The sequence below is a fragment of the Neopsephotus bourkii genome, unplaced genomic scaffold (genome assembly GCF_033783945.1).
Source record: "Neopsephotus bourkii isolate Nb327-2 ecotype Australia unplaced genomic scaffold, CSIRO-AGI_Nbou_v1 NB_272, whole genome shotgun sequence".
In the NCBI taxonomy this organism is placed as follows: Eukaryota; Metazoa; Chordata; class Aves; order Psittaciformes; family Psittacidae; genus Neopsephotus; species Neopsephotus bourkii.
The window spans coordinates 13585966-13613316 of record NW_026900781.1 but is presented as its reverse complement, the minus strand read 5'-3'; the positions used below and the strand labels follow the sequence as shown (position 1 = coordinate 13613316).

At 37.2% G+C, this 27351-nt stretch overlaps 1 protein-coding gene across 5 annotated transcripts in view; it reads left to right on the top strand.

Moving 5' to 3' along the window:
* RELCH (RAB11 binding and LisH domain, coiled-coil and HEAT repeat containing) overlaps window positions 1-27351 on the top strand; it is a 75299-nt gene that overhangs the window by 3024 nt on the left and 44924 nt on the right. For 4 of the 5 annotated variants that reach the window (XM_061346663.1, XM_061346662.1, XM_061346665.1 and 1 more), the window contains exons 2-8: window positions 14439-14528; window positions 21998-22069; window positions 22178-22233; window positions 22350-22463; window positions 24303-24506; window positions 24598-24689; window positions 25681-25989. In XM_061346663.1, the coding sequence (XP_061202647.1) occupies window positions 14439-14528; window positions 21998-22069; window positions 22178-22233; window positions 22350-22463; window positions 24303-24506; window positions 24598-24689; window positions 25681-25989 (937 nt within the window). The remainder of the gene's footprint in view (window positions 1-14438; window positions 14529-21997; window positions 22070-22177; window positions 22234-22349; window positions 22464-24302; window positions 24507-24597; window positions 24690-25680; window positions 25990-27351) is intronic. The other variant, XM_061346664.1, reaches the window with a different exon arrangement.

Sequence of the window (27351 nt, the reverse complement as noted above, 5' to 3'; positions counted from 1 at the left end):
AGGAGTTGATTTCCCTTTCTTGTTAAACATCTGGTATTACTGTATTTACATAGAGGACTAAGCCACAGGTCAAAGCCAGTAGTAAGTCTAAATAGTTTCTGAGTTAGTAAAAAAGTTTAGGTTTTTTGGGGGAGATCCTGTCTGTTGTGCTTTTATTTGTGTATCCTCACATGAAGACTTGCAGAGAGTGTATTTGAGAGTAGTACAGGTACCTTTTGCTGTAGCATGCCAAAAGGTATTTGAGAATAAACCAATAGCTTTCCTCGTAGAAACTGTTGATGCAGAAAGTAGCAGAGTTTGGCATGATTGTCATTTCGAGATCACTTGGATTTGATCGTTTAGTAAAGAAAAATTCTTAATGTGATCAGATAAAAAAGTTGTTTATTTCTGTTGATACCTAAAGTCAGAATTTCTTCTCAGCACTAGCTTTGTACTTTCTCCTCCATGCCCCCAAATTAGATGAATTTCTGTGGGTTTACGATGAGTTTTTTTGATAATTTGAGTGGATGGAGAATAAGTATGACTGGCAATTCTTCTTGAATGTGAAGTATGCTTGGAATGCTGCCTGAGGATTTCCACTGAGCAATGGAAACCTTTCGTACTGTGCGTTCCTGTACAGAATAGGAGAATTTCAGTGCAAGTGTTGATTGGCACTTCTCAGAATGCTTTTAGGCAAGCTGAGCTATTGAGTGCAGGCTAGATTTTTTAATTTTTCTCCCTCCCTCCCCCATCTTTCTGTTCATATACTGCTATAAAGAGATTTTGATGAAGTATCATAGGATTTAAACAACTAGCATCATGTGGTAAGCTAGTGACTTAAAAGCTGTTTTGTCTTTGAACCATGCTTCAGAATGCTTAGTTACAAAAGCAGAGATAGTCAGATGACTTGGATTTTCTAGGTTTTTTGCAAAAACACCCTTCCATTTTCCAGCAGCAATAATGTCACAGCTGCAAACAGATTAAGATGTATTGTAATGAAAAAAATGGAAATGTGTATTATGTCTAGCAATTCTGCTCTTCTAATTTGAAGCAAATTCACTGTGAAGGAGTCAGTAATGTTCTTTTAGAGGCACAGTACTTGTATATAGTCATTCTTCATGCCCTGTACCTCTGCTAGATCTTTCCAAACATCTATGACAGCTTCTCACATTGGTTTCAATAGCAGTAGCTCCATATCTGCTAGACCATTTTGATAACCACTTTTCTAATGCTGCTTCTGTGAGTGGTATGGTGGAATTTCCTTGTTCATACAGTATTCCAGATATTTTACAAGGCTTTAGTTAGCACTCATGTATTAAATTTGTATACAGTACAGACTGAGATACTTGAAATTTAGACATAAAACTGTCACCTGTCTCATCCCTATTCCCAATCCAGGAATGTTCTCCCATATATACAGATGACAGTAATTCAAGCTTGAGCTTTGTGGGTGAAGAAACTTTTATTTATTTTTTTTTTAATATATCTATATATATTCATGTGATAGGTATGGTGCCCTTTGATTGCTATGCTTGGCTAAATGCCCTTTCCTGAAGGGATTCAGGGACACTGTTAGAACTAGCTTTAGTCTTAAAATCTGTCCTTTATTTTGTCTTCATGGCTACAAAAGCTTAACATTCTCAACATTTAAAATGGCTTTATGAAAATCATAAGGGGTTTAAACATTTGTTACATTGATGTTTTTTTCAGGAGACTATTTGGTTCTAGTTATTTCCAAACTGAAATTGTTTATGACTTTCTGAGATTTGATTCGAGTTGTACTAACCTAATTTGTGAGTACAAAAATAGAAAGTATTGCTGTTTCCTCATAGTAAACTGGTTTTTTTAAATGAGTTGTAAGTATCTCTTTGGTTTTGTTTGTAGCCTTTGAAATTCAGATGGGTAGTACTAGAAAAAGGCACATGGAAAAAGCGTATTGATAATGCTTTGTGAGAAAGGAGTGTCTTGGTAATAGTTCTTAATCTGTGTGCAGGCCCTTGTCATGATCAGTGTTTAATCAAATTTTTGTTTTATATGAATATATAGTAGAGCAGGGCTACCTCAAAACAGTTCATTTTATGTTTAAATGGAAGTCTAAATAATATAGGAAGTTGGGAAGAAGACAAATAACTTCTGATTTTCTAATTACTATCTTCTTTTGTTTGTTAGGTGTTTTGTTGTGTTTAGCTCTAATCTTTTGTTTGTCACTTTATGAAAGTGAGCAAAACCATATTGTCTTGTTCATTACCTCTCCAGATGCTGAGATGGAATGACAGCTTGTGAGTGAGAAGTGGTTTTTGCTATCTGATTTGGGAAAGGTGCTTCTCTTGGTAAGGACAGGACGGAAAGCTGCAGATAAATAATCAAAGCTGCTGGTATTGGCAGATAGGAAAGATGGAATGTTGTCTCTTTAAAAGTAGTAAAGAAAACAGTTGAAAGAATGAGAGGTTTGTATGTAATGCAGAAGTGGAGCAGGGTTCCCTGCAGACCTGCCAGAAAACAGTGATGCCTGGGTGAAATGTGAGAAGTTTCACAGTGCCCTGATATTGGCTTCACTGACAGAAAAACTGGGTGAACTTTCTCCAGTTGTAAGTGCTTTAAAACCCCCTTCGTTTTACCAACACTCAGGTTTCTGAAACTTCTTCACTTCATAGCTTAAGAGCATCTTGGTTTAAGACTTCTGCAGCTGTTGGAGTTGTCAAATGAGTAAAACCAGATCTGCTGGAAAGCTGTTTCTGATGGATTAGTGGATAGTTTAAGCTGCAGCTGATATCTGCACTGAGGGGTTTTGGGATGTAATGGTAGATAGTTTAGAAGACAGCTTAGTCCCCATAAGTGTGTAACTACACAGAATTACCACTGAGTAGCAAGTGTACCATGTGACCACATTATATTTTACTTTGTAGTAATTTATTTGTGTGTTCTTATTCCCTTAGAACATTTATAGATATGTTATGAGAATTTAGCTGCTGTAGTCCTGACTTTCTGTTCTGTCCCTGTGCCAGAGTCACTGCTACTTTCCTCTGCTGGGAAAGGCAGAAGTGAGCCTCTCTATATAGGCACTGTAGCTAGTCCAGTTATTTGTGAGTTTAACCATGCCTTGGTTAAAAGCTTCTGCAAAGTAGGCTTTGTGCTGAAGCAGCACAGATTTCCTCCTGGCAGTTTTGCTGATGGGGAAATGAGAGATTTTGGTGGGGGGCTGGGTGGAGAGAAAGGGAACAGCAAAAAGATTATCTAGAATTTTGTGTTTCAGAACTAACCATTGAAAGCTTCTTTAAACTCCCCTGTACATAATCTGAATTCTGCATAAGTTACATCAAGCTCCCTGTAACTTTTCTTCCTTTGAGAATTATCTTTTTCTTTACTGAAGATGTGATTTGTACATTCTCTTCAGCTGAGAGAATGCTTGCTGGAAATTTCATTGTTATCTGGTATAAAAAGATTTGTTCAGTATTTGCAAGCAAGTCATGATCAAGTAGGTGTTGATCTCAGCTTTGTTGGAAGCTGATCTGTGTGTAGTTCATCATCTCTGTTAATTTAAAAATTGTAAAGCTGGCCTTATTTTATAAATTCATAATTAATGAAAATATGGAAAAAATCTTTTTCAGAACTTCTCATGCTTTAGAACTAAGACCTGCCACAAATTCTAAATTAGGTAATTCATATATATATATGGAATTATATATTATTTAAAATATAGCATCAGAAGTCTTTTTCCTATCAGTATATAAAGTCATAAACACTTATGCTGTTGTGAGCTCAAAGTTATAACTCTTTATTGTCAATGTATTATTTATATTTATTTTCCTATTGTGGCTTTTGTAAAGATGTGGGGTTGAGAAACTGAGTTGAATTCTTCTCTAGGATAGGTAAAAACTTTGAGACATTTAGCAAAGATCATAGGCCTTATATTTTCACTTATGATGTATGTACTTGAAGCATGGCCCAGACTATATTGAGTTTGTTAATCAAAAACATTAAGGGAAAAAGAAAATTGTAAAGATTTTCTACCCCTCTGTCTGCCTGCTTTCTATAAGACAGACCAAACTGGAAAAGCCTTTGAGAAACACTGAAATCTTTCCCCTGATGCACCACAGGGGAGATGCAATTTGCTTCTTCCCTTCCTGCAATATAACACTGCATGATGGTGATGCAACTGATTACTTTGTTGCTGAATTGAAGGAAATACTGTTACATAAAAAACTCAGAGACTAAGAATTTCTTATTTATATAACAAGTACCTTTTAATCTTGGTTTGATGTTGGAGAGAGATCTGACAGTTCTCTCATTTGTGAAGTTGTTGGAGTAAGAGAAATTATGGTAAAAGTAGTTACAGAATCCACAGGATGGTTGAAGTTGTCTGAGACCTTGAAGTGCAAGCAGGGTCACCTGGAGCCGGTTGCTCAGGACTGTGTCCAGATGGCTTTTGAATATGTCCAAGGATGGAGACTCCACAATCTCCGTGTGCAACCTGTGTCAGTGCTCAGTCACCTGAACAATAGAAAGGGTTTAATGATGTTCAGAGGGCACCTCTTGTGTTTCAGTTTGTGCCCACTGACTCTGGTCCTGTCACTGGGCACTGCTGAGATGAGCCTGGCTCCATCCTCTTTGCACCCTCTTTTCAGGTGTTTATACACACTGAGATCCCTCCTGAGCCTACTGTTCTCCAGGATGAACAGCCTCAGCTCTCTTAGCCTCTCTTCTTAGGAGAGATGCTTCAGTGTCTAGTTGCTAGATTTTGAGGGGTAATTTTATATATTTTTCAATTGTTTATAGAATTCACGTGGAAACACATCGCTAAAACTTAACTGGAACATATACTACTGTCCTGAGATAAATGTAGAAATCGGGAAAAGGGGAATCATACTAGAATTGGAATAAAAGAAAACTGAGAGAATGCAATGGCTGAAAATTAAGATGAATATTATCTATGCACTTTAAATAGTCCTTCAGCAAAGACAGTCATTTAAGGAGTAGATTGATACAATTTTGCTTGATGTCAGAGAGCATAACAAAGCTGGGTTATACTGCCGAGAATGGAAAAATACTTGTAATGCGAGTTAATTGATACATTTTGGGAAATGCAGTGCTGCAACATCAACCATACGGAGTTGATTTTATGCTTTTGATGCTTTCTGGTTTCTGCTGAAGCCATCTGGGGTCTTGAGTTGGAAAACGCACCTCTGTGCCATGCTCTGTCCCCTAGCTTTTTTGCTTTGGGAAGGTCTAGTAGCTCAAGCTTGCTACAGCACATATGTACAGAGCCAGGCTGGGTTTAATGTTTTCCCCAATGTCGGATGCCCCTGGAACTCAGTGTTCACTGCAGCAACATTCGAATGGCTTGGTGCATTTTTCCTCATGAGCTTATGTTGTGTCCCTGTCATAGGAGTGAAGGTTATGTCTTTTTACTGCAATATATCTGCAGAGTATTTGTTTTACTTATCTAGTGATCGGGGTTTTTTTTTGTTTTAGTGATTAGTTTTATGATTGAGGTTTTTACTTTTGGGGTGGTTTCTTTTTTTTCCCCTGCTGTTATTGATTAGCAAGCATAGGTTAGTTTTCTCCATGTAGTTTTAAGGTTTATACCTGCATATACTTTCTCTGAATTTTCATATTTGTTAGTAATATGAAATAGGTCAACACAATGACCATCTGTTTCGTCAATCTGTTGTGGATTGCCCATCATGGACTACTACTATGATTACCCAGAATGCCTGTTCTAGTAATTTGTTAGTGGATTGCTCTGGCATTTTAAAAGTTAGTTTTATTCTAGTTGCTTTATTTAACTCTGTTTCCTTTTAGTTTATGATGATATGAGGACTTCTTTTCAGAACATACCAACCTTGAAAATTCAGGAGGTCTCATTGAGTAAGAAGATCTGGGAGAACAGAAGAAGCAATTGCAAAACAAGGTTGATGTGTGTTTGGTCGATTTAGTGTCTGATGCAGTGAATGACTTTAAGGCTCTTAGTTCCATCTTCATCATCATCATCATCATGGCTTGACTTCGCGAACGAAGATTTGGGAAGGGCTTTACCTATGCTTACTGCAAGTGCGCTGATGACTAAGAAGGCCAATGTGAGATAGGCAAATCCAGATGCAAAAAGCACAGCGAAAGGTCTCCTTGGATGGTATAGGCAGGGCATGATTCTTTCTGCGTTGTCTTTTCTCCTCGAGAATAGTTCTGCATGAGTTCTCAAAGGAGACAATGGCATTGTGTATGATGTGCCTCCAAGTCTCCCCATTGGAAGCCAAGGAGGACCATTGATGGTAGTCAGTATGGCCAAGGCTAAGGTATTGTTTCGGGGAGTCCTTATATCTCTTCTTTGGGGCACTTCTCTTGCGGCAACCGGTGGCAAGTTCGTTGTAAAACACGAACTTAGGGAAGTGGTGATCCTTCATCCTAGAGACATGCCCTGCCCAGCGCAGCTGCAATTTGAACAATATGGCCTCGATACTGGTGACCCCTACCTGTTTAAGGACAGTAACATGTGACACATAGTCCAATGAATGTTTAGAATGTATGGAGGCAGCGCTGTTGAAAGCGTTCAAGGAGTCGCAGGTGATGGTGGTAGATAAACCATGATTCAGACCCATATAAAAGAGTAGACAGTACAAGTTCCATCTTAGAGTTACCTTAAAGATGTAGAACGTGTTGATCTGGTGAAATTTACTCTGCAAATTCAAATTGGTTTAGAAAACTGACACATAAGTCTGTTCGTACCATAAAGGTGTTACGCTATACCAGGTATCTGCTGCCATAGATCAAGTTTGCTTTGCTGGCTGATGAAGTATTGGTAAGCTTGGAAAAAGTTGAAACATGACAGACATTTTAAATGCAGCAGCCGTATAAGACTTGTCAAAGTAGTATTGCTTCAGAGCTGTCTTGTGAAATTTGGGAAGGCTTAAAGAAATTTCTGGTGTTATTTATGGAGAATTAGTTTCATTTATTCATATGTATTGCACAACATACCTATTTCAGTTGCTGTGTAATGCAGACACAGATACAAACTGAACTGTAGATCACTTGTGAAATTGTTAATGATGTCTGATTCTTTGATTTAACGTAAGAAGGACTCCATTAAAGCTTTTCAGGTTTTTACACTATCCCACATCTTCTGTGAGTGCTGTCCATCTTGCCAGCTGGTTTCTGCACATACACATATGTGCAGTTCAGTACTAATATAGGGCTTAAGCAACTGCAAGTATGTACAAGAGGAAGCTATTTTTTTTCTCCCAGATAGTCTCTGTCCCCAGTTTCCCTCGTTTCTGATGGTTTGTGCCTTTGATATTGTGCAGGACATCTGCAAATGCAAATTATTCAAGGACATGCTTTTCCAGACCAGTATCTCTACTTGAGAGTATGCCATCTGTTGCATGGCCATAAGGGCTGGTTTACTCTGGGTCTGGAATATTTAAGGTAGGTAAAATACCTAGTTTACTGACTTCTCTATGACCATCAGAAACATCTAAAATACATATTTATACACTTGCATTTCCTTAGGACTGAACTTCAGCATTTTATTGTACCTGTACCACAGAGAGAAAAAAGGAAAAAGTTAAAAACATGCAAAGTGAATGTCTTGTACAAGTGTACTACCATTATTAATTCCTAAACTTCAAGGAAAAATACGCAGTTCTTGGTCTTCGTATGCTCCATTTGGTTAATTGTTAGTGTGTGACAATATGGTTTCCTGTGAACTCAGGGAAGTGTAACAACTTATTGGCTGCTTTACCAACTAGTAATTTTAAAAATCTATTTAGGTCTCATCCAAATAGCTTCTGAAAGATTTATTTTTTTTTTTTCTTCTGCCTTTCTATCACGAAGTAATAATTGTTTTGTTTGTCAGTGGTTTTAGCTGAATTATAATGTTGTGCTCATGTAAAGATTATTCAATAATGCATTTTTATGGAAGACTGCAACTAATTTCTGCGTAATTCATGTACTGTGAAACTATGGTTAATAGGATCCCTCTTGCTGTCCCTTTAGGTAGGCTGGTAAAAATAAACTGGGTTTACCATCAGAATGAATGAAACTTAACCTTTTTCATCTTATGTATATCATTTGAAAGGGATTTTAACTTCAAACTGTCATTTTAGTTTGAGGGGTTTTTTACATTTTCCTCTTTATATAGTTAAATTCAGCTTTCAGTGAAAGAGCTGAATATGCCTCAGGAACATAAGCTGTCAGCAGAAATCTGTATGTCATACAGGTAGCAGTTCTGGAAATAAGAAAGGCGTTAAATTATCTTCCTCTGGAATGAAGCAATTGCTGAAGCAAATACAAGTTTAAAAGTGAAACTTGGCAGTGAACCTGATTTTTTTAACTTCACAGAAGGCATTAAAAAATTGCATTTTTTAGCAAGCAGATTAAAAGAACTTTTTAGCTTTGAATATCTAATATGTATCTTAGCTTTCTGATTTTTGTTAATCCTTTTTCAGTGTTAAAGGTTGGAGACAAGAACTATACACATGCTCTCCTTTACTTTTCCAGTCTGTCTCCTGATATTTCACCAGTATGAGCTATGAGAGGCCTAAGCCTTTCTCATTTGTTTTCTGTGCACCTGTGGCAGATTCGTGTTCCATATTGCAGTAATATGCTTTCTGGAGTTGTTTATACCTACTTGTCAAAACAGTTTTTATGTTGCTTTATTGTTTCTGAAACAAACTGACAGCAGTTATTTTTTCACTGTTTACTAGGAAAGCCTTTAGCAAAAATAAGGTGTTGATCAAGTGTTCTAACTCAGAATACTAGAAAAAGAAGTATCCAGATACAGAAGATTGTTGGTAAGAATGTGCGCACCATGACAGCACAATGGCTTCATGCTGCTGTGTCACGTTGGGTTTTTTTCCTAGAAAAGAAATAGAATGCAGCCAAAGCATACTTCTCCTTTTCAGCAATTTCCCCCTGCAAGGTTCTGCCTTAATGTTCTCTGCCAAGTAACTTAAATCTAAGGGTTGACTGTACTGGAGTACTTCAGAAAAATGGTGAAGTTTCACATTCTTCAGGTGAGCTACATGGCTGAGCACAGCCCTTCCCTTGCTGATTCCTCTCCTTCAGAGGTCTGCTCATTCTGCTGGTGAATGAGGCGGTTTGGTTGCCAGCAGGGAGGTACCGTGTTAGACCAGTCAGTCTCACCTCTGTGCCTGGCAAAATCTTGGAGCAGATTCTCCTGGAAGGCATGCTAAGGCACATGAACATCAACAAGGTGCTTGGTGACAGCCAGCATGGCTTCACTAAGGGGAAATCCTGCCTGACCAATTTGGTGGCCTTCTATGGTGGGGCTACAGAACTGATGGACAGCGGTAAAGCAGTTGATGTCATCTACCTGGACTTATTCAAAGCGTTCGACACTGTCCCACATGACATCCTTGTCTCTAAACTGGAGAGACATCAATTTGATAGGTGGACCACTCGGTGGATAAAGAACTGGCTGGATGGCCGCATGCAAAGAGTTGTGGTCAATGGCTCAGTGTCCGCCTGGAGACCAGTAATTGAGTGGTGTCCCTCAGGGATTGGTGTTGGGACCAGTCTTGTTTAACATCTTTGTCAGTAAGTTGGGCAGTGGGATTGAGTGCGCCCTCAGCAAGTTTGCCGACGACACCAAACTGTGTGGTTTGGTTGATACGCTGGAGGGAAGGAATGCCATCCAGAGGGACCTTGACACGCTTGTGAGCTGGGCTGATGCCAACCTCGTGAAGTTTAACCATGCCAAGTGCAAGGTCCTACACCTGGGTCGGAGCAGTCCCAGGCACAGCTACAGGTTGGGCAGAGAAGAGATTCAGAGCAGCCCTGCAGAGAAGGACCTGGGGGTGCTGGTCGATGGGAAAATGAACATGAGCCGGCTTCAGTGCGCACTTGCAGCCCAGAAAGCCAACCGTATCCTGGGCTGCATCAAAAGGAGCGTGACCAGCAGGTTGAAGGACGTGATCCTGCCCCTTAATTCTGCTCTTGTGAGACCTCACTTGGAGTATTGTATGCAGTTCTGGTGTCCTCAACATAAAAAGGACATGGAACTGTTGGAACAAGTCCAGAGGAGTGCCACAAGAATGATCAGGGGAGTGGAGCACCTCCCATATGAAGACAGGCTGAGAAAGTTGGGGCTGTTCAGCCTGGAGAAGAGAAGGCTGCGTGGAGACCTCATAGCAGCCTTCCAGTATCTGAAGGGGGCCTGTAAGGATGCTGGAGAGGGACTCTTCATCTGTGACTGTAGCGATAGGACAAGGGGTAACAGGTTAAAACTTAAACAGGGGAAGTTCAGGTTGGATATAAGGAGGAAACTCTTTACTGTAGGGGTGGTGGGGCACTAGAATGGGTTACCCAGGGAGGTTGTGAATGCTCCATCCCTGGCAGTGTTCAAGGCCAGGTTGGACAGAGCCTTGGGTGGCATGGTTTAGAGCAAGGTGTCCCTGCCCATGGAAAGGGGGTTAGAACTAGAGGATCTTGAAGTCCTTTCCAACCCTAACTATTCTATGATTCTATGTTCGCTCTCTGATCCTTTGTTGAGAGGTAAATCCTTTATAGAAGCATAAGATTTGCTGTTCTAAAATGTTATTCTGTCTTTCCCTGGATGATGGCATTGGTCTCAGGAGAGAAACCTCCAGAGATGACTGCCTACAAAGGCAGTGGTAAAGAGTGAGGCAACAGGTGCAGTTACCGCCATAGTAGTGACATTTTGGGTAGGTGAATTTATGGGGCAGAACTGCTGCAGTTCAGCTTTGGGCAGCCTTCAGCACAGCTCTGCTAGGCAGCAGTGCGTGTGCCATGACTCTGCTGTTGATCATGGATCTGGCAGGGCCTTCCAGCCCTTACTTTCCAGGTAGTATGTTCAGTTAACTGTTTCATTTAGCTTTTCTTCTCACCTTGTTATCCCGTGCCTGGTACTTTAGTAGGCTCTATAAGAAATCCGTCTTTGCTTTTTAAACCCACTGTGTAAATCCACATGTGGTGCTTGGCTCTGTTTCTTGAGAAGCTTCCACGTGATATGCAGTGATAGATCCACAATTCGTTTTGCCTACTCCCAGTGGGGCAAGATCCGGGTCACTAGTGCTGCTGTGGCTTTTGATAGGAGCAACAGCACCCTTTGCTGCCTGCTATCCCTTCAGCCTTGGCTCCACAGCAGCTGTGCCCTGGGGCAGAGACAGCAGTGTAGCCAAGGCAGGCAAGGTCCATGTGGCCCCACAAGCTTTGCAGTATGAGTGCAAAGGGGTGGAGTGGCCATTTGGACTTCACCCTGCCTGGTTGTGGTGAAAGTCTGTCTTTCTCTGTGGGTAGCAGAATACCTGCACCAGCACTGATGGCAAAGGAAGCAGCTCCCCCATGGCTGCTTTTCCTGCTGCTTGCAATGCTTGTTTCAGTGAGAGCTGTGGCACTGCATCAGTGTGTGTGATTGGGCTTTCCCCATAGCTGGGACTTGGCAGGATGTACCTTAGCACTGATGATTCATTGATGCCTGTGGAGCCAGTTTGGCCTGGAAATACCTCAGCTGAAGTGCTTCAACACAGATGGCCTCCTACTTAATAGCAAGAAGCAGCTCTGTAGCCACACCATGTATTTTAAAAGGCAGTATACTGTAGAAAAGTGCCAATTTAGTTTGACTGGTGTTATGTAAGTTACAATCTCCCAACTTGAGTTCTGCGATATGTATCAATACATTTGTCTGTTACTGTTTCATTTCCTTCTACGTTTATTTGGGTAGCTGTGCGCAGTTCACTGTGGAGATTCATGTTCCACCAATGAGCTGTGTAAAATAAGTTTTCATTTTACACCTTATCTTTGGATGGAACACTGTGGACATAATGACATCTAGCACCCAAATTAGCTTGGTTTACTAATGACAGCATGCTTGGGGAATGATGTTGTCTGGGCGGGTACTTTTGTACTGGGAAGGAGGATCAGCATTATTGGGAAAGAGAAGTGCTGGTAGCAGGTAACAGGCCATAAGGCTGGTGTTCCTCAGCACATCTTTGCTTGGTTTAATCAGTATGAATCCAGATATTTGAATCTCTGCTATGCTAACTTGTTACAAAGAGCGTGTCAGATGTTTGCTGTTATCATGAGCACTGATAAGGAGAAATGCTGCAGTTTGTGTAGATGTGGTGCTTAAGGCAGTTTTAGGGATTCAAATAATGAAACTCTTTGGTTTTGTTTAGTTTCTAGAAGGACTGTTAAGGTTGTGAAATTGATCTTGTGAATTAAGATCATACAGCTGCTTATGATTTTAAATGCGTTCTGTTGTGTACATAATTTGATGGACTTTGATTACCCCATGCTTCTTTTTTCTGGGCAACTGTGGGGTGTTTGTGTGTGTTTGCTTATTTTTTTCCAGGAAGTTTCTTGCTGTTTTGGCAAATAAGTTTTTGGCTTATGACTGGTTTTGTTTCATCAGTTGTAAGGGGGAGAGCCTTTGCCTCTCAAATGTGCCACTAGTCATATGAAGGTTTTGTTGCTTATAGCTTTGGGTGCTTAAATTATTATTATGTGGTTGACTTCACCTGAAAATTTGAGTGTTGTTTCTCTGATGCTACTAGCTTCATAACAGAAACAGAAAATTAATCTATGAACATGGCAAGATTGCAGGAGGAAATAGAGTTGTATTTCTATTTTTGACATAGCTGGGTCACTTTTCTTAAACATCAGATTTTAATTGAAATCTCTGTTTGAATATTGTGTGTTTCTTTAACTTGAGTCTTTGATTTAAAAAAAAAAAAAAGATCTTGCAGCTCCAGTTAAATAAATTGAGCAGTACTTACTGAACAAGGTGTTAGCAGTTTTGAAAAAACAGCTCTGAAGATTTTCACGCTGTGCATGCAAAATTTGTATTCACTTTTGAACTTAAGCATTCTGAAGATTTTTCTCTGTGTATAAAATCTGGTTTATTTTCACAATGGTCCATTTTTGCAAAGATGCTGCTAAAAGAGTTTGTACTATGATGCACTATGGAACTGCCTAGAGAGAATTATTAAATCACATTAATGTCTGGAAAAAATGCAGTAGATAAGACCAAAACCTGCAAACAAACAGTGAATTTCAAAAGTAAATACTTAGTAGAGACTCATTGAAGAGGATACAGTCTGTTTCATTGACTGAATGACAAAGTATAGTCCGGGGCAAAAAAATAGTGGTTAAGCAGAAGCTCTATGATACCACATACTTCATGCTCATGAAACTGAAAAATTAGGGTTGCCAGGCACTTCACTTTTGGTACTATGTAACTGTGGAAGAGTTGGCAACTTCAGTATTCTTTATTGCTTTTTTAGGTTAGTGTAGATGCTTTAATCAGTCTCAGTCCAGTTGTTTTTATTTTAGTCTAGTGCTGGCCTGTATGTAGGGAGGGTGCCACAAAGCCTTAAGGGACAACAAGGCTTAAAATATAACAAAAAGAAACTCATTAATAGATATTTGTATTTTTAACATAATGCAGAACTGGGAGCGGGTGGGGGGTATTTAAATACTTTTTGTGATAGTAGTCATTCCAGAATTTGACAAGTGATGAAATTGCTTCTATTTCCACTGACACTTATGAGGGTTTTTTGACAGCCTGATCAAATTAGTTCTTTGTGAATGTGACAAGAGCTCTAGCAAAATTAAAATTACTTCTGAAGTGCTACATAGAAATTAATTTAAAAAGAAGGGGAAAGATACTAAGTTAGTTAATACAATTTTCAATATTCAATTGTGCTAGGGATGTGTTCTGTTTATTTTGGGTTCTGTCACCAAGTAATTTCTTTGTGCATTTTTCTAATAAAAAGGCTAATGTGTATTTCAAAGATTTGAACTTACCAAAATCGCTTTTTAATTACACATACCCTTCTCTACCCAAAATGAAAGATGTCAAGGTCAAATCAAAGCCTTGTGCTGGTTACTGAATTTAATGATTTTTTTTTCTTCATAATTTAATTCTATACTCTGAATACTATACTTGCAGTAGCATGATCTGTAATAGCTTTGCTTTGATTTTACTAGGTAATACATTCCTTAGTAAATGTTCTATTAAGTAGGAAGGTGCTGAATGGCTAGATTCAAGAGAGATGTAAAAAAGTATTTGGTCACCTTAACATATCTTAAAATACCAGAAAAGGGAAAATGAAGTAGTGTATCTGCGGCAGTTATAGGTTCCTGTGAAATGGGAGCAGAGTTGCTTGAAAGTTATTGCAGAACTTTATGTATATGTTTGGTTTCTTGTGGATCTGTATGTCCAAGTAAATGCCTTATGGAAAAGGGGTAGTGCTACACTGCACTGCTCCTAATCTGCTGTGGACAAGGTAGAAGCGCCTGCTTTTGGGGGGAGTATCTACTCACAAAACTGGCTATAATGTAGTAAAGGTTTGGTGTTGCAGAACACTTCGCCTTTTGATTATAGTTTTTGAAATTAAAAGATGTTGTGACTTTATTTGTCAAAGCCAGTAAACTCTTCAGGATTTTTTGATATCTTTTTTATTTCCCCCCCCCCCCTTAAGATCGCGCTGGAAGCATCAGTACTCTTGATTCCCTAGATTTTGCAAGATACTCTGATGACGGCAATAGGGAAACAGACGAAAGAGTAGCAGGTAAGTTTTTTATGTGATTTAGAAATCATAGAATGCTAACATTACTTGACTTGGTGTTTCTTGAATGTATTTAAATGGACATTCCTGAAGATGACAAGACTTCACTGTGGTGATTTAACTGGTTGCTTAATGACAGAACTGTGTTTCAGTCACTTCTACTGTATTTACTGTAAATGTTCAGGCAAGTGTACTTCTGTATAATTCCATATGTAAACAGGTTAGAAGCAGCCAGATACTTGAAAATTGTGCCCAGCTTTTGACAGTAGAATAGTATCTTGATACTGCCTACTGACTACTAGTGTTCAGCTGAAACATATGCTAAAATATTCTACGTAGTAGTCTGCGACTACTGCATGGGTCTGTAACAAGCCTCTTAAATACAACTTCTGTGTAGATCAAATGAGCATTATCAAACCTAGAGAAGTTCTGGGATTTTCTCAGTTCCATAAACCGTCTTTGCTACAAATGTTAATTGTAGTGCTTTTTTCATCTCCCATTTGATTCCTTGATTGTGTAAGTCTTTAAGGAAGTGACAGAGTTTTTTTGCCTCTTGCAGTTGTTCTGAACTTAAAGAGCCTATGGCATTTTTAATTTGAAGATTTATGATTATCTCTCCAAAGGCAGAGATTGATTTTTCACTTACATTTGAAATTATTATAATAATCTCATTTGCATATGAGACGTTTCTCTAATCCAGGCTTTTTAATAAATTCAGATATTGTCGTGCACAGCTTCTGTAGAGAAACCCATAAAAGCTTTTCAGAAACTGCTACAGAACTGTTTCTTTCTTGTCAGTTAAGACTGTTTAGTATCATGAGTACCTGAAGATTGTCAATGTTGTGACCTTTATTCACACAGTTCAGCTTTATGAAACCTGAAATTGCAAGCTGCTGTGTCTCTCTGCCACACTTGTTTCTGTTCTGAACCACCATGATTCATCCTAGCAGAAATACTTTCATGTTCTTAAGCAAAGAAAAGGCTGGTGAAACATAGTTCTGTTAAGCATCTTGATTCTTGAAATTTTTTCTCTCGGTCAGTCTGAAACGGCAAGCAGTATTGACCAAGAAAGAAGATACGTAAGGGTTGGAAAAGCCTCATTTTCTTACACAGTTAGTGTTTCTGAGGTAAAGGACTAGATTAAATTCATGAGCATAGAGCAAGTTCAGGTATTTTGATGCTCTGGTCTTGAACTTCAGGTACTTGACTTTCTTTGATTTATATGTAAGTTTCCACATTCTTATTACCTTCTAATTACTGTCTTTTTCTGTATACATAGTCAGTTTCAAGGGAGGCAAGAGTTGTAAATATGCAGCTAATTTTCTAAACAAAATGTGTTTAAGGAACCCAAGTATTTCTAAATTGTGTTCAGGAATATACGAAAGAAACAAGCAAATTAGAAAAATTTAAATTTTTCATCATCTTAGTATTTCTCAGCATTGTACTAACTGGGAGAGCTAGTTCCATCTTTGCATGGAGCTGTCTTTAGTAACTGAATTGAATAAGAGATGCTTATAGAAAGTAAAGATTAGTCAGAATTGACATCCAGTTAGAGCCATTAATGTTCTGATGGAACATTAATGCCAAAAAGTTGATTAATTCAAGTATAAAAAGAATATATCTTAAAATTAAATTTACGTAAATCGCAAATAGGTGGTTTTGAAGATTGCAGTATATTAATTGGCCATTGTCATATGTAATAGGCAAGCAAAGTATATGTCAGGATATTTACATTATGTTTCTGTGTACCTTTAAAGAGGTTTTCCTAAGAGTTGTTAAAAAGTAACATAAGAACTTGAACAAAACAAGACTAGATGTTATTTCTGAATGTTTGTAAAGACTCATAAGTTTTCCAAAATATCCTGTTTCTACTTAAAATTCTGATTCAGTTATCATTGCTTAAAATCTTCTGCCTCAATTCTGTTTAAAACCTGAGCAATAAACTTCAGAAAAATGGTAAGTACTTAATTTGCATGTAAATAAATTATATCAGTAGAGGTTTCAAACTTTTCATATCCAGCTCTTTCTTTGAACAAACTGGCTTAACTTCTCCTTTTGAAGTATTTCTGAGCTGCAGTTGCACTTTGAAATGTAACTGGAAACCCACCCTGCTTATTTCTTCTCCTTTTCTTTCTCAGCAAAGAGGTTTGATCTTAGGAGATAAAATTGTAATCTGTTGTGGAAGCTTGAAGCCACGATCTGATAGGCATATTTTTCTTTTGATAGTTCTCAGAGTGAGGTTCGAATAGTTTCTCTTTGTAAATGTTTTTCTTATGCTGTTATCTTTGTTTTATACTGTTCGAACAGAACCCATGATTTCCACATCAATTCCCTAGTCAAATGTCACATAAAGGGTAGGAAATAACTGTACATTGTCAGTTAAAAGAAACTGGTCCCCAGTCAGAAGGACTTTAAAACTGAAGTTAAAATGTATCCAGTTGCAAATACTTTAATACCATAACAGTATTTGGAAGCACAAAATCAAAAACTTATGCAGGTATACCATTGAAAGCATCACTTTTCTATTTTAACATTATAAATGGTGTTAAATTCAGTTGCCATGTTTTTTATTTTACGAACCCAAAAATTCCTGGAAATGGGTTTTGGTATTTCAAATCTGTTAGCCCAGTTCATTCCATCTGGTGTTAGAATCAAAATTTGGGCTAGAAGCAAACGTGAGTTGATGTGAACTTCTCACTTGGGAAATCAAGATAGAAGTCATAGAAGCCAATCAGAATGTGATGAGCATGATGAAAGGAACGGCAGTTTTTAGAAGGCATCGGTTGTCTTCCTTATGCACCTGATCTTAACATAGACAACTGTGTAACAAATTGAGTAACACGTTTGCAATCTACAAAGAGTTTCAAAAACTAGACATGTCCCTAGAACTTGCAATTTACTAAATGGGAACAACTTGTTCTCTAAAATGCCTTGAATCTAAATTCACATATTAGGTGCGAAACAGTTCGTGCTAAGATAGTCAGTACTGAAGGATTTACTTGGCTTAGTAAACCTCCTCCAAATATTCATTGTCACAAAACAACCTGAGAATAGAGAAAAAAAACCCCGTTCCATTCCTGTGGAATAAGAGTACATTTAACTTGAAGTCAAATACCCAGAGCTTTTGGTGAAAATAGGTTATCTGACATTCGATCTAAGGAACTGAATCTTCTGCCACATCTTAAGTTGACTGTGTACACAACCACCTGCTTTCCATAATTGAAAACATTTAGAATTGCTAACCTGCCTTTGACATCTACTATTCTGAGAAGCTGATAATTTTAAAAACATAATGCTGTGTTTTCAATGATGATAAAATTCTCATAATCAAACTTCAAGCATTTATGTTCTCAGATCTCCCTGCATTAGCATGGATTTCTGGCTAGACTATGTATCTCTGATTAGCTGCATAAAATACTGTCCCTGTCAGGATTTGAACCTAAGCTCTTACCAGCTCTAAATATGGTCACTTCTTCATTGCAGTTATACCAGGAAAGTGGGAATTAGGAAACCTCAGGTCTTGAAGTATGTGGTAATAGTGTCTCCATTGCTGACTGTAGTCAGTGAGCTTAAATTTCTTCTGATTAACTCAAAACGTATGCGCCAATCTATCAAAAGTAATGGGATGTCATGTATGTTTTAGAGGACATATTTTAGGACACCTAGAGTTCTACATTTACTGTACAAGGAGGAAGAACTTGAAATGACAGTTAAGAAACAAACAACAACAAAACTTGTAACTGTAACTTGTAACTCCAAATTTGGAGAAAGCCAGGTAAGCACAGAGGCCCTTGATACTTCATAGGAGAACTGATTTTAAAAGAAAATTCCAGAATGCCATATAGTGGCTTCACAGCACAAAACTACCTTTCTACAGTTCTCTGAAATATTTCATAGTGAAGTATCAAGTCTTGACAAGATAATTCATATGTAGAATGTAAACTTCTAGTATAATTGAAAAAAAATATTGCTTATGCAAAAGCAAGTACTGAAAACTTTTGCAAGTGCAGTTATTTCCTCAACTTTTTTGCCTTGGACCAACAAGACCACTGTTCATGTTGATTTCAACTTGTTCAATATCTCAACTCACAGCTTGTTCTCTATGGCTAACTACTACAATATATGGTTCTGTAACTTATGAAATCATTAACAAATGTGAGTGAATAGAATATGATCCTTGAGAAAGCTTAGTTTTTAAATTTCAGAGCTGAGCTGACAAGCTGCCCAGTCCTGATACATACTTCTTTTTTAAGGTTATTAGATTAGCTGCATGAAAATGGAAACATTTAAAAATCACTAATCTGAAAATCTTGGTCTAATACTTTGTTGTTTGCTTGTAAGTTTCAGCTCTTTTAAGTAAGTCTAAGTAATTTTTTCTTTTTTCATAATGGTAGCTGTAGTGATTTGAGTTCTTCACAGAAAGAAAAAGGAAAAGAGCCACTTCAATTTGGACTAGTTTTCTCCTCTGAGACAAAACAGATTCTTCAGAAATGCCCTTTTCTTGTAGGAAGATTAACCAACCTCAGAGCTCTAAATTTCTGTTCTCTGTTTTTCTAACCGAGAGAATTAATTTGGTCCTCTCCTTTCTGAGGTTTTCTGCAGCAAAACTCTTCTCCGTAGCATTCTTAAGGAGTGTCAACACCTTTTATCTAATACTGTAATGAGCTATGTATGTTATCAGTTCAGTCAACATGAAGTTAAACTTTAGCTGGCTTTATCAGTGGTTTTGAAGGCTTAACTTCTCAAAGGTACAAAATCTTTACAACAGAGGGAGAGGGGGAGAAAGAGATCAGGTCATTATTTTCAAAGTCAGTACTTAATAGTTTCAAAGACAGAGATTAGAGGTAGCGTTTTTAATTGAAGAGAACATTATATCATAAAAAATGTGGATTTCCAGCATTGATTTCATTAATACACATGTTGAGTTAAAAATTACTAGCGTCTTGGCAGGAGATTACATTTCAGTATAGCTTCTAAAATAAAGAGCTTTTAATCATTTAAAAGTTGATTAGAATTATATTGTACATATTTATAAATATTTATGCATATATTAACAGAATCCTTCAAATAACAAAATTTGTGACTGGCTTAGATGCATCAAGCTTTTTTATTATGGTGATCATAATGGTGGCATTAGTAGGACCAGGAGATAAGGTATGACTGTAACAATGATGTGTTGTAATAAATTGTGTGGCTATTGTGACATGCTGCGACATGACAGCTTCTCAAATATATTGTACCCAGAATCTTCCACTGTATACAGAGAAACATGCAGCAGAGTAATCTACTCTTAAGGTTGAAAGGGTAAAGTCTTAACGGTTTCTAAGAATTTTCAGCATCATGACAATTCACTAAAAATTAATTCTTGCCGTCTGACATGGGTTTGTCTGACATGAGTTTTTTGGCTTTCTACACCTTCAGGCATGTCTTACTCCTATTTTCCTTAATGGGATTCCTGATTTTTTTCTAGTTTTTGGTGTTGTTTCCATTTTTTTTCTTCATTATTTATATCATTCTAGTGTAGGGCACTCCTGATCTGCAACTGTTCTGGTCTGTGAAAATATTTTCGAAGAACAAGATGATTACATGTAGCCATTTCCATCAGAAGATTTGCTTAAATTGAATTCTTCACAATTTTCAAAAGCTAACAAATTAGGAGCCTACAGATTAGAGTCGTAACTGTGAATTAGTAACTCAAATGCAAGGAAGTGCTAAAATTATTAGATACTTTACTACAAGAGCATTTTCTAACTTTGTTGCACAGAAGTATTTGCAGATCAGCATTGCTGAATACTAGAGAGCTTTTTTACATATTTTATTCATCGTATCCTCAGTTGTGCTTTTGTATTGCTGCAGTAAAATTCTGTGCATCAAACAAGTTACTTTCATGTAGCAAATGTGGTGTACTATAGTTATTCCTTCAGTTTTTATGGGTAAATGCAAACTGAGTGAATCTTTTTTTCCATGTGTACTCATCAAAAGATTCTTAGCAGATGTTCAAAAGAGGAAACAGTTCTATTGACAGTCTTCAGTAGCATTTCTTATAAGCAAGAGCCAATGCAGTGCTTCTGCCATGCGTTGTCCTCCATAAATATGTCAAAATGCCATGTTAATTCGTCTCCAGGCAGTGATTAAAAGTCTCATTAATATTATTCTTATTAAAAGCAGCTACAGCATTTTTAGTTTAACACTTCAGTATGGTAGCTGTTCTCTGCTCATGTCTCCTAGTTAAGTGCAAGAATCCTTTCTGGTAATTCCATGCTTAAGTGTGAGTAATCTCAGAATTAATGAAATGCATGTAGTTATCTGATAGATCCTTATATAGGTTCCCTTAGATGCTCTAACCTTAAATGGGTATAAAAAGAACATTTACTGTATGTCTTGCAAAGGTACAGGGTTTTAAAATTTAAAGCCACAGTATACATATTACCTCAACATCAAAACGTTAGAAATTTCAGTGCAAACAAGCCACTACTGGCCCTTTTTTGGAGGAAATGTTAGAATATGAGAAAAACAGAACAGTGGCCAAGGGGACTGGGAGGTGGAGCAGGTGATAACAGCAACTAGAATTACATATTTTGGAATCTATAAAGTTGACTCTAGATCACTGAAAATGTTGTATAGTCTAGAATCACTAGAAACTTTTAAGAATAATGGAGCAAAGAATGTTCTATTTCAAGCTTTTCCAAGTACTGTAGGAAAGCTGCATATTTTGCCTTTTATTTTTTTTGTCTTTTGCATCTCTTAATGTATTCAATTAAATTCAAAATCTTAATCAACTCCAGGTTATTCCTAAAACTCCACTATTTTTAGGTATATACTTAAAACAAAATTATTCTTAATAGTAAAATAAAGTTTGTTTCCAGTTCTGTCATTTAAACTACTAAAATTTCTGTGTATAATTTCATTTCAAATAAAAACCCCCGTAGTCTTAATGGGAGAGTGCATTCACTTTATGGTTTAAGCTTTGCTACATGGAGACAGCTTCCTCTGCTGCCAGCATGTATTTGCTTCGTTTATATCTGTCCTCTGTTTGCCCTCATACTCCTCTTGTCCCTAGAAGTCAAAATGTTTGGCAGTATCAGCTGATTGTAAGAATGGGAAAGGAGTTACAACTGTTTCCCAGAATAAGCAGTGAAAAGCAAGCAAGAAAAAAAAAAAATGAAAAAAGGGGTGTGGGGGGGTGGAGGTAGAGGGGGGAAGACCCCAAAACCTTACAGCGAGTCCTTGTCAGACAGCTTGAAATTTTGATCTAGCTAACTTATGTCCAGTGAAACTATGGAAAATGTTCACCAGTTTGCTTTCAGACCAACTCTGCTGCATGTGTTCATAAGTTCCATGAAGATTGCATGCTTTCTGTTAATACAAACTGTATATTTTTTTTCACACCCATCCTTGCTTTTTATATTTTATTTTTGTTTCCCTTGCCTTGGTTGGATGCCTGTGTGTGTTTAATCCAAATCCCTGTCCAGTCCTGGAGTTTGAGCTGCGGAAAGCCAAGGAGACCATACAGGCCCTCCGAGCCAACCTGACTCAGGCTGCAGGTGGTGTACATAAACCTTTTCTTAAGTCTCTACTTCGAACAACGTAGAAGTAGCTGAGCTTATCCTGTGTGAAAGAGTAAAATCTAGTTACTTTTTTTTCTTTCCCAGAAAATGAAGTTCCTTTGCAGGAACGAAAAAATTACAAATCAAGTCCTGAAATTCAGGTAGGTGGCTGGTGTTAACTGAGCTTTGCATGGACTTTACATGACAGACACACTTCTGTAGTTGGGAGGGAGATGAGCCGAATATGTAGTGTATTGTTTTCTTGTTTTTTTTCCAGGAGCCAATCAGACCTCTTGAGAAAAGAGCTCTAAACTTCCTAGTAAATGAATTTTTATTGAAGAATAGTTACAAGCTTACATCAATAACATTTTCAGATGAAAATCACGATCAGGTAAAGATTTTCTTGTGGTGTTTTTACATGCATGCTTTCCATATTCTGATCTTGCCAGAAACTCAGGTGAACTTAAATGATATGTCTTATGCATGTAAGTTCCTTTCATACATACAAGTATGAAAAAAGTTCAAATAAGTTAGCATTTTCACGTAGAAAGCCTGGTTTGGAAACAGCACTTGGAGGAGTATTTTCTCAAATAGGAGGGAGGCAGAATGCATGTATTCTTTAAAGGAAGAAAAACATGAAGAAAAATAGTGTGAGTTATAGCTACTTACATGCTTTCCTGGATTCTGACGGGGACTCCCTTTCAGTTAAACTCAGGGATCTGGGTGTAGTAAAATTTTAAACATAATCTTTTCCTAAAATCTTTCTCAGTTGTGCAGGATATACAATATACTCACTTATTGTTATCTCCTGCATATACATATGCGTATGCATATACTTAGTCATACTGTGGCTTTGAATACAATAGCAGGGAAGCTCTCAGTAATAAGGTTTTATATTAGATATTTCCAAACATAGCAGTGTTTTGATGTGCTTTTCTTAAGATGATTAGTTTTATGTCTCCTTTGATTTGCATTTCATGGGGAAGAAATTCTTCAAGTGTTTGGAAGTTTCTAATTACATCTTGACTGTTACTGAGTGAAGAAAACACCCAGTAGCATCAACACCCAATATATATTCAGCACAAAACTAGAATATTGCCAGAAGAATTAAATGTTGAACTCAGTAATACTAAATTTCAACCAGTTCTGTATGTAACTGGTCCTCCTATATTTTTCCTGCAATTCATATCCTAATCCATAAGGACACTGGGTTGTTAAATAAGATTCTTGGACCACCCACTTCAAGATTTGAGTTTGACACTGCTAGGTTTCACACAAATACTTGTGAGGATACAGCCCCAAGAAGAGAAAAGATGAATAATTTATCCTTTTTATGTAAGGATAAATGAAACCTGATGAAAGTGGTTTATGTTGGGAGAAAATTAAGAAAAAAACCTAGGACAGCTACATACTAAACATACTTAACATACAGAATGCAATTTTTTTCCTAGATTATTCACATAATTCTGTCAGGAAAATAACCTTTCTTCAAATAGGTGTATGGCAAAATACAATGAAAACTACAAACAGTAGGGAAAAAGTTATAAAAAAAGTAACTGAAATTTAATGTCATTAGAGACCATCGTAATTCCTATATAATAGTGCATATGCTTATTTATTAATACAGATATGGAATAATCATGTAGTAATAAGATGGTAACATGTCAGGGAGAAAAGGACATACAATGTTGGTTTGAGACAGGAGGACCTAGTATTGTTTACACCTCTACACAATTAATATAGTTATGTCTAAATTACGTTGAGAATATGCACCCTATTTACAGAGTGGTTTGACTGTCTGCTTCTGGAAAATTACACCTATACTTGTGAATGAGTTTGGGAACAAAACTATGCTGCTATCTGTAGAAAGCCTTTTAACAGCTGCACTGGGTTTTGCTAGAATTTGGTGATGTTATATCTGATTTTAAAAAGTGTTCATATCCTAGGTTAAAAAAAAAAATTAAATGATTGTGAGCTATGTGTTTTTGAAAGGTCCTGTTGTTAGTACATTGGCTAGAGCTGCCTTTAGGATGAAACTGCCTTGGGTCCTGAAATGGCTCTTTTTTCGACTTTTGTTTCTTAATGCCTGATTTAAGCTTTCATCTGCTTTACTACAATGCAATCTCAAAGTGACTATTTTGCTGTTGTGTGACCTGCACTGTGATGAGGAAGAGAAACAAAAATAAAAGGAAGTGTATGGTATATTTTAGTTTCTTTTATTCCTTTGAAGGATTTTGAACTTTGGGATGATGTAGGATTGAACATTCCAAAACCTCCAGACCTGTTACAACTTTATCGTGACTTTGGAAACCATCATATTACGGCGAAAGATGTGGTGGATGTATCAGTTGGTGTAGATGATGATGAGTTAGAGGCTGCTACTCCTGTACTTGGGAGCATCCCTGTGTTTGAAACAACACCTCAGTCCATAGAAGTAAGAGATTGTACAGAAGAAATGTTTCAGCTGTTTGCAGTACTGCTAAGCTTCATTGGACTAAACTCTTTTGTTTCTATCTTGTATTTAGCAATGTTTAATAGTGCAAAAATTAGAAGATCAAATTAGTGTGTTAAACAGTGAGAAATGGTCTTTGATGGAACAAATCCAAAGACTTGAGAGGTATGTATTTATAAATCTGCTCGGCTGCTGTTAAATGTTGGAATAACTTCTCAGTCTTTTTCTAGCACATACATGAAAACTTACAATTTACACTTAGAAAACTACTTGGAGTTCTTCAGAGCAGGGCATTCTTTCCTCCTTCCAAATTCTTCCAAATACATGGGATATTTCTTCCAAATACGTGGGATTTGATTTAGAAAAGAGACTTCAGACTGACTATTTCCCTTTTATTAGCCACATTATTTAATTTTGTAATCAATTTTGTTCTTTCAGTGCAACTTACTGATTTCCTTGAAAACAGAATCAGTTCTGTTGTGTTTTGTGTCACTTAACTCTTAAGTTAGCTTTATTTCACTCCTTAGTGTTGGTAAGCTGTACACACTATAGTATTGTTTTAGTGACTTACTTCAACGCAGTTTTTCTTTATACAGAGCAAGAAAGTAGCAGTGAAGGTATCTTTAACAGCAACAAAATAGACTTTAAAAGTTTGGTCAAAACATAGGATTCTAAGCTAAAATATACCATTCCTCTTACGAGATGCACCAATACAACACATGAGCAAGTGTATAATTTTTAAGTGCCTTTATTGACTTGTATCATTACTCTTTCAAAGTCAGGTGAGATAATTCACCACTATAGTATTTTAAGTTTTATATCCCAGACAAAGTTCTGTCTCGTGACAGCTTGTGTCTCAGTGCTCAAATTTCAGTCAGAAGCAGATAACACTATTGTTATTTGTTTAGTTCATTGATTCACTCAGAGGGCAACATTATTCCTACTACTAATTACTGACTAAAGAACTCAGTTGAATAGGTGCTAATTTGAACAGCTTGTGTGATATAACATTTGTATCAAAGGAATTTTTGAGCTTAATGGAATTGGAGAGCTCTTTCATATGTTGGCCTGATTTCTGTGCTTCAGTCTTGTGATTTTAACAACCTTCTTGTGAAAGCTACAAAACCATTTAATTCTTTGCTTTTTCTTTCTTTAGCGAAATAGACTTTCTCAAGAATGAAAACTATGCTGTGTCAACAGTTTATGGTGTAGCTCCCCATCCTCCTTTAAAACAAGTGCCTCTCACAGTCTCAGAGGGCAATGGACGGTACTTGGATATCAGGAGCTCTGAGAATGACAGTACGCATGGAAACACTGAGGACACAAGCCTTTCTTTATCAGCTGCAGTGGATTCAAGGACTTCTAAAGATGAAACACTAAATTCTGTGCCCTGTAAGGAAACAGAGAAACTGTCCTCTTGTGCTTCATCAACAAAAGCTGCAGTCCACTTTGATAAACCTAATAGGTTAGTGACCAGTATTAAACTGGAATGCTTTAGTTAAAAGTTCTTATAAAATAGATATTTTTCTAACAGTAAAATTCTGCAGGATTTTTAGACCATTTATGTTTCAAACTGACTTACCGTTAGGGTACAGTGCTAATATTTTAATATTATTCCTAATCTTTTTAGGAGGCAGTACCTTTGATAAACCTGTATTTTTAAGTTTAAGGGTTTCTTTTCACCTCCTGCTTGTTTCTAAAACCAGTCCTGTATCTTGCAACAACAAAAAAAAACCCTCTAAATTCAAAATGGTGAATGAAAAAGCAGGGTATCTCCATTCTCTTTTAACTGTTAATTTCATAATGAAACTTCTTCTTTTCTGCATGAAGAGTGGTTGGGAGTTTGTTTGTTGTTTTTTTTTTATTTTGGGTACTCTAAGACCTGTATGATTTGACTTTTTAATAATCAATTATTAAAATGATGTATTTTTTAAAATAATTCTGCTTTCTGAGTTTTGAATTTGGGGCAAGTATTCATTGGACTGCTGTGACTCTTTTAATTAAAACAGGGTATTCTTGTTATTAAATGGAGACTGAGTTTGTGTGTCTGAGTATTCTCGAGAAAGGCTCTCCAATCTACACAGTCTTTTTAAGCAGTATAGTGAAGAGGGGAACCATGACACATGTTCATTTAATAATAGATAAACCATTGTATAGCCATCAGGAGTAATACAAAGCACAAACCTAGTGAGTGTATGTACAACTTCTAAAATTACTGTTGCGGACAAAGTTGCCCAAGTAGCTCACCTCATGGTCTTACTTTTGCTGTTCCCTGGGGAGCAAGTACCCATTCTGCTTTGTATTTTGCCAGTTAACCTTGGTGTTCTTTTACAGGTGTTGGTACAGTATTATGTTTTTAGAGTTACCTTCTATCTGAAAATACCAAGTAGAAATCTGTGTGATACTCTGTGCAGATGGAAAATCAATACAAGTGGTGAGATGATGAGGGATAAGAAACAAAGTAACTGCTTACCTCTGCTAGAAATTTACTTTTCTTGCAAAATAAACTTGTCTACCTACTTTCATCTGTGGCTTGCAGCAAGTTTCTTTTTGCTCAGAGTAATTGGGAATTCTGGGAGGCATTAAATGCGTGAATGTTAGATTGATGGTTTAGAAATAGTGAGGATGGGTATCAAAATAAGATGAGATCACTTGAGTGAGGAAGGAACTGTGAGTATCTCTGGTGGGATTTAACACAGTCTAGAAAAACAGAATTTGTTTTGTCACTCGCAAATATAGTCACTCATACATGGATTTATTTTAAAAGTGGTTGAATAAATCCTTGAATCACAATTAAGTTAACTTCAGAAGTCTCCTCAAATGCATT